At 37.0% G+C, this 18,343-nt stretch overlaps 1 protein-coding gene and 1 long non-coding RNA gene across 5 annotated transcripts in view; one reads left to right on the top strand and one right to left on the bottom strand.

The window, feature by feature from the left end:
* GPM6A (glycoprotein M6A) overlaps positions 1–18,343 on the top strand; it is a 369,539-nt gene that overhangs the window by 173,741 nt on the left and 177,455 nt on the right. Inside the window, exon 1 of one of the 4 annotated variants that reach the window (XM_004040655.5) lies at positions 15,330–16,170. The exons of the other annotated variants lie outside the window; for them this stretch is intronic. Within the exon in view, the coding sequence (XP_004040703.2) occupies positions 16,134–16,170 (37 nt within the window). The 5' untranslated portion in view covers positions 15,330–16,133. Of the gene's footprint in view, positions 1–15,329; positions 16,171–18,343 lie in introns of those variants that run through there. 4 annotated transcript variants of the gene reach the window in all.
* The window catches only part of LOC109026607 (uncharacterized), a 40,342-nt gene that overhangs the window by 2,419 nt on the left and 19,580 nt on the right, over positions 1–18,343 (bottom strand). The window lies entirely within an intron of this gene.

Here is an 18,343-nt window from a genome sequence, read left to right as displayed (position 1 = left end):
AAACCTACTTGCTTTGAATCTCAACTCTGCCATTTATTGCCACTTATGAGTGATATGATCTTGGTAAATCACTTAAATCTTTTATGCCTTAGTTTTTATATGAAAACAATGGGCGTAATATTAGTGACCACCTAATAGAGGTATGGTGAAGATTAAATGGGATGATATATGTGTGAAGAACAGTGTCTGGTGCATAAAAAGGGCTTATATAAGCATTAGCTATTATTATTACATCATCATTATTTTATATACACTTTGGCCTACATAGTTATAACATATAAAGTTGTGAATAGCATTCATGTATTTATGTGTCTAAAAAATGTGGTGTAGCAAACGTGCCCAAGTTTAATGCTCTAAAGTTCACCTACAATCAGACTGTGGCATTTAACACAACCTCACTGAATGATGCTCAATAAAAATAAAAAACAAAGTGATTTTCATCACTGCTAGCTCATGGGCCCCAAACTCACATGACCAGCTCAACCATCACCACCCAACGATAGATCTTTGTTGATTCTCATGCCCCCACCTCTCCATATTCATGTGCATTTTCCTCCCTTCTGTCTCATTCTCTCTTTCTCTCCTTTCTCTGGTCCTCTGTTCCCTGCCTCAAATCAGTGGCAGTGGATCTATTAAACTCAGAGGATGGATGTCCACTTCATGCAGAGCCAACTACTATGCCTAGACACTGGGCTTAGTTTGACCTCTTTTGCCCAGATTACGGCAATTATAAGAAGTTGATCATATAGTATCCAAATCTGAGATTAATATGTGTTACATAAAACTATTCGTGGCAGATTTTGCATTAGGTTTTCTAGTAACCTGCATTTACTTTATGGTCACAAAATGTCATGTCCTCCATTTAGTTTTATAGTAACTTCCCAGATTCTCCAAGAAAAATGAGTAAGATATATATATCTATATATATATCTTATATATTTCCTATATATACATATATATGTAATATATATACATATATCAATATATATACATATATGTAATATATATACATATATGTAATATATATATGTTTTATATATATATATATATTACATAAATGACTTATTTTGGTAGTTTTTCTGAAATAAGGTTATTGAAGTGTCCACATGCAAAACCTGGAAACTGCTAAAAACCCCCAGCAGACAGCTCTCCAAGTAAAATAGTGAGAAAAACACGTTTTCACTTGGCATCCAACTATACCACTGACTTCACTGTTTAACTGACTTTAATATTTTATTTAACTTAGTAGGTTACAATTTCCCCAACACAGTGCCTTTAACAAATTATTGTTGGTATTAAAATAGAGAGTTGTATTTTTTAATCATATAATTTAATCTAAAAGAATATTACTAAATAATCTTTGAACTTGAAACTTTCCCCCTGTCTTGATATGATTATGGTTATGACTAAACTATATCGAGTCCATTTTCTATTTATTTTAGATGTATAAAAAGTTTAACATTCTTGGTCAGGCCCAGTGGCTCATGCCTGGTGGCTCCCAACACTTTGGAAGGCCAAGGCAGGTGGATTGCTTGAGCTCAGGATTTCGAGACCAGCCTGGGCAACATGGCAAAACCCAGTCTCTACAAAAAATACAAAAAAATTAGCCAGACATGCTGCACGCTGGCACATGCTTGTAGTTCCAGCTACTTGGGAGGCTGAGGTGGGAAGATTGATTTAGCTGGGGAGGTGGAGGTTGCAGTGAGCCAAGACGGTGCCACTGCACTCCAGCCTGGACAACTGAAATCAAACCCTGTCTCAAAAAAAAAAAAAAAAAAAAAAAAAGATTAACACTATTTATAATTTTAAAATTTGAAATGTTTTTAACGTCAATATAAATTTACAGTCTTTCTATTTATATAAATATATTTTATATCATTAAAAGATAAAGTTTATTGTAGTTAAAATTTACTTTGCAAATGTGAATTTCTAAATCATTTTGATAATTCATAAGATCTATGGATTCTATAAGTCTACTTATAATTACCGCCTTTGTTATTATTATTTTGCTTATTGTATTTCAAATGTTCATCCACAGATTCGAATTTAGAAATCTGTTAGGGCCACAAAAGTAAAAAGATTTTAAGCAATTAAGCTAATTTTATTAACCTAATTAAAAACTCTTTGCATTAGGGGATTAAAGAGCATTTATAATATGAATACTCTTACAAACATAAATATTTTGTTTGTAAACAGCAGAATCACTCTGTAAAGAATAACAATTGTCTTCAAACAACACAGCAAGATTGTCATCTTCTTAGTTTTTTTTCTATTTCAGGAACAATTAAAATACAATTTAAAAATGAGGCCATGGAACCATCCAAAGTTCAAACACATAACAAATTCAAAATATGCCCCCTGCTAAATTTTTGACACAATTAATAATTTGAAAAACTCACGTGCTTTCAAATATTTCCATGTGGTTTCTTAGCAGGCTGTATCTTGCCTTCTATCCTGACTAATAACTGTTACAAGACAATTCTACTTGGTGATAAAATTTGTTTTGGCAGACCTGTGGCATGAGCAAGTATAGAACTGACCCAGGAATTGCCAAGCCAGATCAGTCCACTAGTTTTTCAAATTGCATATACTGACCTCTGAGAAATCAGTATATGAATATACAATGTTTTAGGGAAAAAGACCTATTTATAAATACTCAGGATAACATTATTTTCACAAAAGCACATTACTTCATCACTCAGAACAATATACAGTTGATTTAAAACCTGATATTTCATGACCTGAGGCCTTTCTCTTATCTTTTCCTAGTTTATGGGAGAATACATTATTTGAACTGACACCACGTTTGAGGCCAGAGGAAGAAGCAGACTAATGTTTACTGAGTGCCAGCCATGTCTGTGCCAAAATTTGTGCGGAATGCATTTGATCCTCACTAAATCCCTGATGAATAGGTATTCTTTTCCTCATTTACGAATGGGAAACAGAACCTTAAAGAGGTCATGGAGGATGAACAGGGCTGGCTGAGCTGCCATTTGAAACTCTGATTGCTCCTTACAGAACATCATGAGGACCAAACCAACAGAGCCTAGAGAATGGCCCGAAGGCTTGTGCGCAATGAGAAATAATCCAGCTATTTGTTCTCTAAGCCTGTTGAATAAATAGCTAATTGGTTTGCACCCTTTCCAGCCTGCTTCATAGAAGCAGTGTTAAGATGAAGAGCTCAGGTTTAAGAACCAGACCTTCTGGGTTCTAGTCCCAGCTCTGCTGTTTACTAGCTGTTACCTGGAACAAGTCACTTGTTCTGTTTCTGTGTTTCTTTAGCTGTGAAGTGGGGATAATAATACTATGTACCTCACAGGGTTATTTTGAAGATTAATGAATTAAAGTGAGGACATAAATGCTAAGACCTGTGGTTGGCATATATAAGCTCTAACTAAACGTTTTGTATTATTACATGAGTTATATCGCGTGGTCTTACTGAGCTACTAAGTATAGCTGACATTTTTTTTCTACAGCATACATGCTTCACTGTTTCCTATTTAAAATGGCTATAATTACATCATTTTTGTATAGCATTTTATATTATTCAAAGAAATTTTTCATCTTCTGTCATTAGAGAATCTACTTTTCTGAAGCCCCATTTTCCTCGTCTGTAAAATAGCTTTAATTAATGATACTTACTTCATGGGCATCTTGGAGGGATAAAATGAGATCGTGTACCTAAAACATTTAGTACAGTGACTTCACCTTGTGAAATCAGTGAGACAAGTGTTACATTCATTCTGTATTTGAGGAAGTAGATAAAAAACATCTTCGCCTAAAGTCGTGTAATGAGTTAGTGGTACATCTTCACACACAGTGGAGTAAACCGACAGATTACTTGTTAATAAAGAAATCAATCAACATTAGAACTCTTTTTTTTTTCCTAAAAGGCTAGTGATCTCTCCATTTTCTTTTGCTGCCTGACTTGGTATACATGGGCATGCTGGTTGTAACATGAGTTTATTATTAGATTTACCTCTGGGCAATGGTAAGCACTCAATATATAATCAATGAATTAATGACTGAAAGACTAGCCTTGGGCAGGATTTCTTTGGGCATGTTGCATTTCCTCTTAAATCAATTATTATAGGTTCTGTCTGATACTACTCCCATGAAATATACTTTTGCTGTTAAGATTACTGCACCCCAAGGTAGCCTAGTACAATTATCTGTAAAACCTTGGCTTGTGTGACTTTAACAATCACTCTGTTTTTTAAGGATAATGGTTTTTAAATTTTAAATTGATTTTAAATTTACAATTCAATTTATATTCAAGATTCTTTATGGGCTACAAGAGATGTACAAGAAGAGATGCCTCAAAAAGTATCTAGAAATTTATACTGGCATCCTACCCATTTAGCTACAAGTGTTAAGACTTAAATAAAGACATCTTTTGAAGATATATTTACATCACTTTTGCAGGAATTGTTTAGTCAACATCTGTTTACTTTTTGTTTACTGAGTCATTTAATGTATTGGAAACAGTGAACTTTTGAGAGACTTTTATATTCAAATTTTGCTTCCTTGTAGTTGTAGAACTTGTGAAAATCATTTGCTTGTCTAAATTTCAGACTTATACCCTGTAAAATAGAAATACCACTTACTCTCAGGGTTGTAAATAATAAGAAAAAAATATGTGCCTAGCATACAGTGGATACCACACAAATATTTGTTAAATATTACTGAATAAGAAGAGCTGAACCTAGTCCCTGGAAAGCTGGACACCTCGCAATAGGTTCAACGTCAGTCTCACTTTATGGATGGTAAGGGAGAAACAAGTGTAGCTCGTGGTTTCTGACCACAATGACAGGCGGGCGAAATGGATATCAGATATTGAAATATTAAAAATAAAAAATGTATGATATCTGGCAAATACGAGCTACAGACAAATGATATTGAAATTCAGGAAGTCAGAGAGAGGAAATAAATCACATCTACCTTAATATTTGCAATAGTAAATGGCAAAAACAGCTTTGCATTTTGTCCAGGACAATGGCAGCGGGTTGCTTACTGCTTACTTGAGCACATCGCTGAAAACCGTGAAGAACACTTGTAAGTGGATGGAGTGTGTGTCTGCCGCACAAGCAGAGTGGAGTCAAGTGGTGTCTGCAGGTTCATTCGAAAATAACAGTGTGCACATTGCAGCAGAGGAACTTCTAGAATGTAAATTACTTGAGTGTATCAATCTTCCTGGAGCCATGGTCTGGCCAAATAGCTATCCAAAGAGACCATATGTCAGGGCCAATAAAACATCCTTGAGAAAATGTTTTCTGGGTGTTTCTGGAACACCCAGGATGTGGGCCTATTTGTTTTCTCCTTAATGGAGAGTAGATCACAATCTAAGGCCTCTTGCTCAGAACTGACAAACTCTCTAAAGATTTCAGATACCTAACTCACAAAAAAAGGAACAATGTGTAAAATCATACCTTTCTCTCAGAAGTAAGAAAGGAAGGGCCTTTCACCTTGATTGCCCATTGGGAGAAGCCCAGGCTCCCGGCCTTTTTAGTCATTAGTTCAGATGTGTTGGGCAAGGCACTTTAAAGAATGAGAAAAGTTGTCAGTCTGAGTTTTCTTTTTTGAGATAAGAATTTTTAGGTTACCTAAAGTGATCTCTGGAAATGTAAGAGTACACTTTAATGTATTTTTTTTTCATCCACAGAGGACTTGCAATCTAACGTATAAGCAAAAATACCAAAACGCTTATGATAAAGCTGAGAAAACTTGAGTCTTGTTTTTCCTCATCAGTTCTCTATGCACCATATAGTGTAATCAGCTTTTTCAGAGGATATCTCCTACCATCTGCATCTGCAGTGAGATTCAAAGCAACAATTTAAAATCACTGTTTCAAAATTCAGGACTTATGACAAGCCACTCGTTTTGCATAAAGTTGTATTTACACCCCTCCTCCTTGTCTGTCTTTTTCTTTCTCTCTTGCACTTATCTATTTATTTTTGCAAGACTGTCATTTGCAATATCCAATATGATATGTAAGGTTAGGCTTAACTGACGTATCTTAATTGTTAAATATTGGTTCAAGTGAATGGAGCAAAAAAAATCAACCACTTTTCAGATAAGTTATAACCTATGTTCATTGTTGTTAATATAGCACTAAGCCTTTACTCAAAACTGAAGAAAAGCTAACATGTGTTGGCTAACAACTGTGTTAATCAAGTACTGAATGACTTATCTTTTGAGTGATATAAGTTTAGTATTAGGGAAACCAAAATTCAAATCTCAGTTCCTCATTCACCAGCTGCGTAGCCTTGAGAAAGTTGCTTAACCTTTGAAAGCCTCAATTTTCTCACATGAAAGAAAGCTATCTTGCAGAGATGTTATGAATGTTAGAAAAAAAATTATAAAAATTGCCAGCCCAATGTCTATAACATTTTATCTGCAGTTAGTGGTAACCAACTTATTATTGTCAGTTTTGTAAAATTATTAAGTTTTCTGATAATTAAAATAATATTGTACCTATATAAAAAGTATCAAAAAGCATGTAAAGAGATGAGAACACATGGACACAGGGAGGGGAACATCACACAGAGGGCCTGCCAGAGGCTGGGGGCAAGGGGAGGGAGAACACTAGGACAAATACCTAATGCATGCAGGGCTTAAAGCCTAGATGACGAGTTGATAGGTGCAGCATATCACCATGGCACATGTATACCTATGTAACAAACCTGCAGTTCTGCACATGTATCCCAGAACTTAAAGTACAATTTTTTTAAAAAAACAAAAAAAAAGCATGAAAAGAATTAAATAAATTATCTCAAATACCACTTTCTAGAAATAAGTACTCTTAACATTTTCCAATAGATCTGTATAGGTTTGTTTCAATGCTTATGTTTATGAACATTTTAAAATACAAAAGGATACTATTTATACTGTTGTTATATACTTCTATCACTTTATTATGAACAGCTTTTCATTGTTAATACAGACAACGTATGTAATCATTAACTGCTATACAGTATTCCCATTTTTGGATGTACCAAAAATTTTAATAAACGATTCTCCTAAAGTGGACAGCTTTTTGAAAAAGCATTATGTATGTTCCACACATATGTATTCCACACATACACACACCTCAGACTTCTAGGGAAAATTTTAAATGTATGCACTAAACATATATAAAAATATTCATTGTAATTTTTTACAGTTGTTTAGAAATTAGAAACAATATTAAATGTTTATCAACAGGTCCGCATATATCATTAAAAGATTGAGGAAGAAGTTGTGAAAAGAGACATATAAGAAGATATTCTTGATATCTAATCAAAACCTACAAAACAGGCCGGGTGTGGTGGCTCATGCCTGTAATCCCAGCACTTTGGGAGGCTGAGGTAGGTGGATCACTTGAGGTCAGAAGTTTGAGACCAGACGGCCAACATGGTGAAACCCTGTCACTACTGAAAATATAAAAATTAGCTGGGCGTAGTGGCGCATGCCTGTAATCCCAGCTACTTGGGAGGCTGAGGCAGGAGAATCACTTGAACCCAGGAAAGGGAGGTTGCAGTGAGCAGAGATTGCACCACTGCACTCCAGCCTGGGCAACAGAGCAAGACTCCATCTCAAAAAAAAAAAAAAAAACAAAAAAGAAAAAAGAAAACCTACAAAACAATACTAACTATGGTGTGTATATATAGCTGTATACACACACACACACACACATGCACGCACACACGTATTAAATAATAAGGACAACATACAGGAATAAAAACTCTCCAGTCCTGAGTGATTATTAACAGGAGGTAGGGCTGAAGAAGATATAAGGAAAGGAATGCAGTTAGAGAACACGTATAATCGGCTTTATACTTTATTTTCTATGTTGGGTGGTAGTACAAGTGTCTATTATTTTGGTCTGAAGAGCTAATTTAAAAAAAGAAAATAAGAAGGAATAATAACTGTACATAAAGTCCTAATGGCTAAATTGTGGCATTGAATAGAGTTTGAAGATCAGAGATACGTCCACTGACTAAAAGTCTCCATATTTCTGCTAAACCACTTAGATGATAATTGCATTTGTTGACGAAAGCTATCAAGCATATTAGAAATCTTAAAGAACGTTCTCTACTTCAACTCCCTATAGTAGTTTTACTCTGAAATCACACTTTTGTTGATTTATTGCTGTTTAAACTGAGTATTAATATTTTTAACTTCAATCGTAAGTTCTTTGAGTATGAGAATCATTTCTTCAACTTTTTTGTGTGTCTCTCACAGCATCTGGCAACATGTGGGGCATATGGGAAGCAGTTAAATGTTTTTGTTTTTGGATGAATACAAATATTCATGTTGTAAGAAGACTTTACAATCAGGGCCTTTTCCTACATTAAATGCCTTTGGGTCTACTACTTACATAAGTGTAGGCGGATATCCAGGTGGTTCAAAGAATGGGCTTTGGGGTCAGAATGCCTGTGTTTAAATCCCATCTTCCCCACCCTGTTACTTGCTACAAAGAATTTAATCTTTTTGTTTCGATTTCCTCCTCTATCAAAATGGGGACAATAGTAATTACCTGACAGGGCTGTTGTGGTGAAGGTTAAATGGGATATACACTTTTTAGAAACTTAGAACAATGCCTCACACATGTGAAGTGCTGAGTATAATTGTCATTAATATTAATATAATTGCACCTATCATACTTTGTTCCAATTGTTTGTCTCTCTCTTCCATCTTTGCTATTAGCTCTGTTAGAGCAGGAAACTACATCTGTCCTGTTCACCTGGCTCAGCTTCAGATACCTAATAGTCATTGAGTAAATGCAACTTGAGTGGCAGAGTGAGCTATAAAGTTTATTCTTTGGTGAGCTCAATTTAAAGTAGAAGTTTTGTGACCACAGAGAATCAGCTTGGGCCAATTTTTGTGATCTCTTTCTCAATTAGTAGTAGTGTTTGGATTTTGAGTAAACAGAGGCCACTGCTGCTTACCCATTGCATAGTTTTTTGTTTTTTTTTTTTTTTTTTTTGAGACGGAGTCTCGCTCTGTCGCCCAGGCTGGAGTGCAGTGGCGCGATCTCGGCTCACTGCAAGCTCCGCCTCCTGGGTTCACGCCATTCTCCTGCCTCAGCCTCCCGAGTAGCTGGGACTACAGGCGCCCGCCACCACGCCCGGCTAATTTTTTAGTATTTTTAGTAGAGACGGGGTTTCACTGTGTTAGCCAGGATGGTCTCGATCTCCTGACCTCGTGATTCACCCGCCTCGGCCTCCCAAAGTGCTGGGATCATTGCATGTTTTTAACCCCTCATGCTTTCTGCCATGTTTTATGGGAAACATAATTACCAAAAAGAGATTTGGATTACTCTTGCTTTCTGGCATTTTGGAGAAAACAAAACTATTTAGAAGTTTTAAAATTTGGATCACCTTTATGGTTATAGGAATGCATAAGTACTTAGAACTGATCTTTCTATAAAAGGGTAAGTTTGGCCCAAAGAGTGTCACCCTTGATTTTTTCTGTCTCCCCTTACTGTAATCAGCATTTATGACAATACAGCTTTCCCTTCCTAGAGGAAAGATGAAACAAAATTAATATTTCCCAGCTCCCTTTTTGTTTTGCTGGTTGCTCTTTGAAATATCTCATTATCATTTTGCCTTCAACTGCTGGGGAATGACATTTGTTACATATGAACATGATATGTATCTCCCCAAGTTATTGTAAATTATGTTCACCCTCTAAAATATTTTGTGGAAGCAGATAAACATAAGATAAGGTATGTGTAAGCCACTGAGTTTGTTCATTCATTTATTTGTACATCATTATTCGTTTATTCATTCATTCATGCGTGCATGCATGCATTCAACAAGTATCTATTGAAAGCTTACCATGTGCTTGTCTTGTGTGAGGGGGAAAGATAGAGGCCATTATCTCATGGAGCTTATAGGCTGCATGCCAGGGGGGAAGATACATATATATAGAACTGACTCTCTCTCTATATATATATATTGCAGGCTATATCTATATGTATATTGCAGACTTTGAGGAATAGCTCTGTAATGGCATGTGATATGAATACTAAAAGAGGCCTATGCTCTCGGAAATGTTTTGCCTGAGGATAACACTTTCCAGCTGAGATCTGAGTAGATCTAGCTATCTGAGGGTAGAAGGAAAAGTGCTTTAGGAATAAGAAACAGCGTTCACAAATGGACAATTTTAAGAAATTAGAAGGAGAGGAATGAATGAACAGCAGGGGGACGTTATGCCGAAGAGGTGAGCTCCTGCCAGGTCATGTCCAATCTTTCCAGCCAGTTCTATCCTAAGAACACTGTAAAAGCATTCACCAGTTGTAAACAGGCTTGTGACATACTCATGACAAGAGCCCTGGTAATTACGTGAAAATACAATATTAATAGGTTGGAGAGGAAAGGTCTTGGTAAGAAAGAGCCTAAGATACCCGAAAGGTAATTTCTTGGGGGTAAATATTAACGGGTTCGCCATTGTCTACCTTTAGGCTCCAAACTTATAGAGTACAAGCTAGGTCTTAGGAGCGTCTTCTTCTTCAGTACTCTAAAAAAACTAAGGAGCAAGACTCAGAATTGAATATTCCAGCACGGGACTACTGAATACCTTGGGGGTACAATGTCTAATAAATAGTAAAAGAGAGTTTCCGCCCATGCAGCCAGATGTTAGTCTATTACGTGTTCTCAGCAGAGTATGTCTCCCCTTCCATAGGCCTTCATGTATTCTCTTTCAACTGTTCAGAATATCTTTTCTTTCTCCCCAACAATCTGCCTCCCCCTTTTTTCCCACCTGATTTCTTCTCCTTTGGGTGAAAGGTCACCTGCTTTGATCAGGTCAGATCAAACTGTACCTTTTAGGAAACCAGGAAAACTTTTCCAATTATCAAAACTAAATATAGGTTAGATATCCTTGAGGTAGGCTCATGTGCCATCCAATGCATCTTTATTTTTATTTGGTAGCACTTGTCATTCAGCACTGTGATATTTGGTCTGTCCTACGCTACTAGGCTATAGGCCTAATTAGGGCAGGAATTTGTCTCTTTAGTATCCCTTTTGCCTACATCAATTTCCTGTAAGAATGCTTAATAAGCACTTTTATAATTCAGAATAAAAGGAAATGGGGTAATGATACTACTGTGAACACCATGATCATTCTGTGAATTGACTGCTTTCTATGATTATATAACTCTGAAGAATGTTATGGTCATTTTATAATGGACTGAAAACATTGCAGTGTTTGTGGTGGTTTTGACTTTCTTTAAGAAAATGTTGGCCGGGGGGCGGTGGCTCACGCTTATGTAATCCCAGCACTTTGGGAGGCCGAGGCGGGCGGATCACGAAGTCAGGAGATCGAGACCATCCTGGCTAACACGGTGAAACCCCATCTCTACTACAAATACAAAAAAAATTAGCCGGGCGTGGTGGCGGGCTGTAGTCCCAGCTACTCGGGAGGCTGAGGCAGGAGAATGGCGTGAACCTGGGAGGCGGAGCTTCCGGTGAGCCCAGACCGCGCCACTGCACTCCAGCCTGGGCTTGGAGCGAGACTCCGTCTCAAAAAGAAAAGAAAAGAAAAGAAAATGTTATGAAAGTCAGTTTCTGACCTGGAGCTTAAAGCAGCAGACAAAGGGGTCCTTTTTCTCTGTCAAAATATAAGAAGATCCCAACTAAGACATTTCATTCTAGAGATAATGTTAATTCTGTGTCTGAAACATTTGACGTAGAATAAAAGGCAGTTTCTAAACCGTGTTCCTGCCTGTTAGTCCTATGCACTGGGCTAGGTTTTCATGATCTTCTTTTCCACATCTCCCCTCTGTTCTCTGAGCCAGGGACTACGAACATTTTTCCCCCTCACTTTTTATAGTTAATGCGGTATTTGGAACCACAACTTCTTTAATCTGTTAACTCTCCTTACTTGTCTATATTATGAACATTGTATCACAAAGATGACTGTATTACATAATAGAGGAATATGTCGATATTTACTCATTGTATATAATAATGTGTTTATCCATAAAGACAGGATGAAGTGTTAAAGGAAGCTCCAAATTAAGATTAAGAAAAATGAAAGAGAATTATAATGGTTTTGGATTGAGTGAGCTCACATAGGAAAAAAGTAATATATATTATAAACATTTCTTAGACAGTATTTGAAAGGGAAATCTGACTTGATAAAAATATAATCATATTTTTAACCACCTAGTTAACTTATATTTGTTTTATTTTATTTTTTAGAGGCAGGGTCCTACCCTGTGGCCCAGGCTGCAGTGTGGTGATGTGATCATAGCTCACTGCAGCCTCAACCTCCCGGGCTCCCGTGATTCCCCTGCCTCAGCCTCCCCAGTAGCTGGGACTATAGGTGTGCACCACCATGGCTGGATAATTTGTTTTTTAAAATGTCCATAATGGCCAGGTGTAGTGGCTCACGCCTGTAATCCCAGCACTTTGGGAGGCCGAGGCGGGCGGATCACCTGAGGTTGGGAGTTCGAGACCAGCCTGACCAACATGGAGAAACCCCGTCTCTGCTAAAAATACAAAATTAACTGGGCATGGTGGCACATGCCTGTAATCCTCGATACTTGGGAGACTGAGGCAGGAGAATCGCTTGAATCCGGGAGGCGGAGGTTGTAGTGAGCTGAGATCGTGCCATTGCACTCCAGCCTGGTCAACAAGAGTGAAACTCCATCTCAAAAAAAAAAAAAGAAAAGAAAAGAAAAAGAGTAGAAAAGATTTGTAGTGATGAGGTCTGTCTATGTTGCCTAGGCTGGTCTCAAACTCCTGGCCTCAAAATGTGTTTGGATTACAGGCATGAGCCACTGCCTACAGCCCATATATTTTAAATAAATGACTAAGAGTGGGGCAAATACAATACGATACAATGGAAAGAGTATTAGGTGAGGCATTTCAGTCCCCATGAGGACACATCATTGCTAGTTATTAAGCTTCATATAGTATATTTTATAATTAATAAAGCAAATCTACTACAATGCAAAACAATTTTCTTTTCTAACTAGTTTAAGATACTGGAGGTTCAATATATTTTTACTTCCAATGAGATCCAAATTCTAAAAAATAATCTTAAAACCACCATTAGCAACAACAACTTGGCTGGGCTTGGTGGCTCACGCCTGTAATCCCAGCACTCTGGGAGGCCGAGGTGGGTGGGTCACCTGAGGTCAGGAATTCGACAGCAGCCTGGCCAACATGGTGAAACCAACCCGGTCTCCACTAAAAATACAAAAACTAACTGGGTGTGGTGGTGCATGCCTGAAATCCCAGCTACTCGGGAGGCTGAGGCAGGAGAATTGCTCAAACCCTGGAGGCAGAAGTTGCAGTGAGCTGAGATCATGCCACTGCACTCTGGCCTGGGCAAAAGAACGAGACTCCATCTCAAAAAAAAAGAGAAAATCATCAACAACTCAACTGCCATCAAACAGGAGGAAGGGGAAAGGAGGGGTGCGTTTTTAATGGGCACAGAGTTTTAGTTTGTGGAGATGAAAAAGTCCTGGAGATAGCTGGTGGCCATGGTTACAGAATGATGTGAATGTACCTAATGCCACTGAACTACAGATTTAAAAATGATCAAAATGGCAAATTTTTCTTGTATATTTTACCCCAATAAATACTGAAAGCCTACGGACAGGTGATTGCTGTGAGGAGGCTATGTATGTGTATGCATCTCGCTTAGTTCATTTGACGAGTCCATTTGGACTGGCTCTGAGGACTTTTTTGTATATTTTAAAAATTGGTACAAGTTGATGTTGACTTATGTGGGTAACAATTGTCACATGAAAAAGCCTGTTTTAGACAAAAAGTGAATGGTTATATGAGCGTGTTCTGCTGCAAAATTTCCAGAAGAAAAAGAAATCATGAATATTTTTAAAATTTCCTTTCCCTCTCATTTCCCTCTCTTTTGCTTTATATGTGTGGTGAAAAAGAAAGCTATGAACTGAGGCTGATTTCTGAAGATGCTGAAGATACTCATAAAGGAACAGAGTAGGAAGGAAAATTAGCTTCTAAGATCAGAACATTAGGCAAGAAATCAACAGACATGGGTTCTAAGACTTACTTGGTCACTTATTAGCCCAGTCTCTAGGTGTTCCTGAGCATCCGTGTTTTTTTTTTTTTCATCATAAAGTGGGGAAAATTACGCTTTTCCTATTTGACTTACAATGGGTTAATGTATGTAATCATGTTTTATAGATTGTAAAGTGTTCTAAAAATTTAAGGTGGCATTATTGTATCTACTGGCACTACAATAAACAATTGCTTTCACTAATGATTTCCATAGTATAAAACGAATGAAGAATCTAAATGAGGAGCGTTGCTCCGTTCTGTGTTGATTATATGCCAGGTTATGTCAGCCTAGGGATGAGTTGAAGCAGAGAGGCTGCTACAATTTGGCTTTTTGATTTCCCTTATGGTTTCTCTCTCTCAATCTGTGCACTGAGCAAGCAGCTCTCTCAAAAACCCTTGAATACACATTGATATATATTCCAAAGAGATAGGTTTTGAGTTATTTGAACTCCAGTTATTTTTGGGCAAAATTCATTTGAAAAGAGAAAATAATAACAAATGATTATACAAGTAAGAGGACTAAACATTCATTTATGAGAAATAAAGTGGAATGCAGTAATTGTGTTTCCTCTAAATAGCTGCTTTTGTAATACTTAGAGGGTGATGTGCAACATGCTACTGGCCTGCTTTAAAGAATGCATGTGAAATACAAGCTATAATGCAAGAAACGTATGCTATGGATAATGAGGATGTGAGCTATTTTTCATTAAAAGCAGAGAGTTACAGTTATGTCTGTGTGTGTGTCCTTGTGTGTGTGCGTGCCTCTCTGTGTGTGTGCTTGTGTGTGTCTTTCTGTCCCTCTGTGTGTGTTTCTGTCCCTGTGTGTGTGTGTGCTGGCTGATTTGGAGATGAAGACAGAGGCAAGGATCCTTTCTTTCTACTCTAGGAAAGGTTTATGCTCCTTGAAAGAGATACTGTTTATTTTCTTGCTATACCTTTTGTGAAGTATTGAGACTCTTGGACTGTGCCCTGTCACTCAGTAGGCTGAAGTACAAATGCTAATTATCGCCAGACTGCAGCATTGTGATTTGCATTCCAAATCAGCTGGCAGATTCCCATTATAAATTGCTATCCTCTTGTTTCTTATCTAAAATTTGTTCCTCCCTTACATCACTCTTCTCATTCCCTAACACTGACCTTTAAAGAAATTCCCTTTCAAGAGATTCTCATTGGAAATCAGCAGCTTTCGTGGGCTATAATCATAACAATAAATAACAAAGACATCAATAGGGTTTTTCGTTCCAGTGGTTTTCTCCTTTTTACTTAAGAGTCATATGGCACTAAGTAAAATAATTACTTAAAACATGTATCTCTCAGGCTTAGAGCTTTATACTCACTCCTTTGACAGCCATGCTTCTATTTCTTTTTAAATCTCAAAGGTGTGGGATTACAAGTCCTGTCTTAGTAATAAACTTTTGCAGATAAACCCTGAGATGGTATAACTGCATCCTTTCTTGGCACCTTAAATCAAATTAACTAAATACTTAGTGAGGAGAGAAAAGGAAAACACAGTTTTTTGCAACGTATCTGACTGGGTGAGAAGCCACTGCTGCAGCATAAAGAACCGACGGGAATCTGGGCTTTCCCACTCTGGAAGCGAAGGGGGGAATTATGGGTTGGTGGTCGGCTTCATGTTAGGAGGACACCCCTCCATCTGTTCACAGCTCAGCCTGTTTCCAATTTAAAGCCCAGATTTCAATACAAACCTCAATTTCTTTTCCCCATTTTAAATGCAAAGCAAGACTTGTGAATCATAGTGTCTCTGCTCCTGGGATTCAGACCAAATTTCCCCCCAAAATTCTCAGGCTATTTGTTTGAATACCTGCTTACAGTGGTACACAATGGGCAGCTTTGAGAAGAAAAATTGATAATCTTCACGGAAGAGTAATTTGAATGAAATTACACTTGACAGCCCGTCTCCAAGCAAACAAGAGGAACGAGGGAGCCTGAGCTAAGCTCTGAGGACTTGCCCAAGCCACTGCTGTTGGAGCTTCCCAGGGAAAAAAAAAAAAAAAAAAAAAAAAAAAACCCACCAGTTTTTCCAACATCTAATTGAGCTTTTGATTAATTCCGTGTACCAGATTCTACTGAAGAAAGGTAGCCATGGAAGAGAATATGGAAGAGGGACAGACACAAAAAGGTACGGTGCTAAAAGCGTTTATTTGTAACTAAGTAATTATTTTGCAGTTTCCTTGTTTGCTTTAGACACTTGCCAGTAAGGCTAATGAACGTTTCTCTCTTGGAAGGCATTTTGTTCCTTCCTCTCCTTTAGTCTGTTCCTCACTTGCGGTAATGTCTGGCACGAATGTTGTCATTATTTGCAAATCTTTCAGATATAAGTACCGAAATGCAGAGTCGAGTATTAGTGAGAAGAGCATTGCGGTATTGTAGTGAACGATTCCTTAGACCAGTCTTTGTTAACCTTCACTTATTTCGTGATTTCACACTTGCCGAGCTGGGTCAAGGGATCTCTAGTGTGAGCCACAAATACAATATTTGGAGTTAGTTAAAAATTTGGTGATGGAACCATTATCCATATCTTTGCATGGACATCTGATAGAACAAAGACCAAGACCATTAATTATCTTTTGATTGGTGCACCTTTTAAAAACAATCTTCAAAAAATAAAAACTAAAAACGAGGATGCAATATAGGTTTAAGCAGATGGAGCAAAAGTTCATAAATTTTCAGGGTGTATGGAAGCGTTAAGATTTTCATTTCTATATAGTTGACTATAATCAACTTCTGAGTAATAATGTTAAAGGAAATTTTTTTATGTGTTTTTAAAGCTTGTCTAGCTTTATTTGGCTGTATGAGTTAAAGTGAAATTGCCATTTTTGAAGGTTGAAATGGTCAAATATTGGTAATTTGGAATGATTCAATCAACTCGAGAATTGTTTTAATGTGTCAGATGGTAGCTTCAGAGGGAGCTAGCTTTCACCCCAGATAGGCAGCGTTTCTCTCGTCTGCTGTCGGGCTTATGTAATGTCAGAGAAAATGGTCTCATTTTCTTAGTACTGAAACAGTAACACAGGTAATACTACATAAAGGTAATATTCAAGAGTAGTGTTGAAAAAGATTCAGCTATCAAAGTTAATTTCAAATGTATATAAAGGCATTTATTGTAAAAAACTATTTTATGTGATAAAATATAGGGTGGAAGCACTGTATAGTTACCATATTTTTAGCCATTTAGCTATGCTGGGTTTCTTCTCTTAATGTACACACACATACTTTGAGGCATATATGGTGCATACACACACACACGTAATAAAGGACCATCGATATTAAATATATGAAGGTTTTATATAAGCAAGAGATAATAGATAAGTTGATTTCCCAATTTCAGTCCTTAGTACCCTTATTAATGATAATCTGTAATAGAAACACAAAAATCTACATTAATAGCATGTGATCTATTTTTAAATTAAAAAACCTCAGCTCCCTTTATTATATGCACAAATAGCCCAAGTTTTCATCAGTGATTGTAAATGGGACATTTTAATGGTAATTTCTGTTCTTACAAGGCATCTCAGTGGACTATTTTAACTTAGAATAAAATATCTTATGACAACATCTTTTTTGTAATACCTAATAATGATACTTATTGGCCGATCAATTTGCTTAAGGAAAGATAAACAACATTTTAAACAGAGGAATGATATTCATTACACTAAATAAAACCTTGAGTTAAATCATGGATTGTGGTAACAGGTTGAATGTGTCTGAGCAAGCCGTGGTAGATGCAGGAACCAAGAAAAATGATGTAATTAGTTGTGATGTTTTTTTCTCAGGTAACACTGAAAAGCTTTCTTTTATGGGGGTGGAGGTGGCTATGCCGTGAGGGGAAGATTTCTGTCACAGTGGGTTTTTCATCATTAATATGTGCACCAGCAACAGTGGTGGAAAGCAGTTTTAAATCAGAAAAAAAGTTTAGTGGTCTATCAGTTTGTAAATGTATATGAATACAATATTTATGATTTAGGTTTTTTTCTTAATTGAGAAAAGAAGATTTAATTTTCTTCACTCTTGATCTTCTGTTCCTCTGAATTACGCCTATGACACCTTTTCTATATAAGTTTGTTGTTAGAAAGTTACATTTGAATCGAAATGCTCTGTCGATATGTGCGTGGGTTGTAACTGTGAAATTACTGGAGGAGCAATTTGACAAGCAGACAAAATCGTTACAGATTTTTCAAGAGTTTAGGTGGAGAGGCTTAATGATCTGTCTAAAGAAAAGCAGCATTTTGTGTTAGTTCCTATCCTGTTTTCCTTAAACTGCATAGGATTTTCTTAAACAATAATTCAGATAG

Source organism: Gorilla gorilla, chromosome 3 (assembly GCF_029281585.2).
Source record: "Gorilla gorilla gorilla isolate KB3781 chromosome 3, NHGRI_mGorGor1-v2.1_pri, whole genome shotgun sequence".
Classification (NCBI taxonomy): Eukaryota; Metazoa; Chordata; class Mammalia; order Primates; family Hominidae; genus Gorilla; species Gorilla gorilla.
The sequence above is the reverse complement of the archived record's forward strand: the minus strand, read 5'-3'. Positions and strand labels throughout refer to the sequence as shown.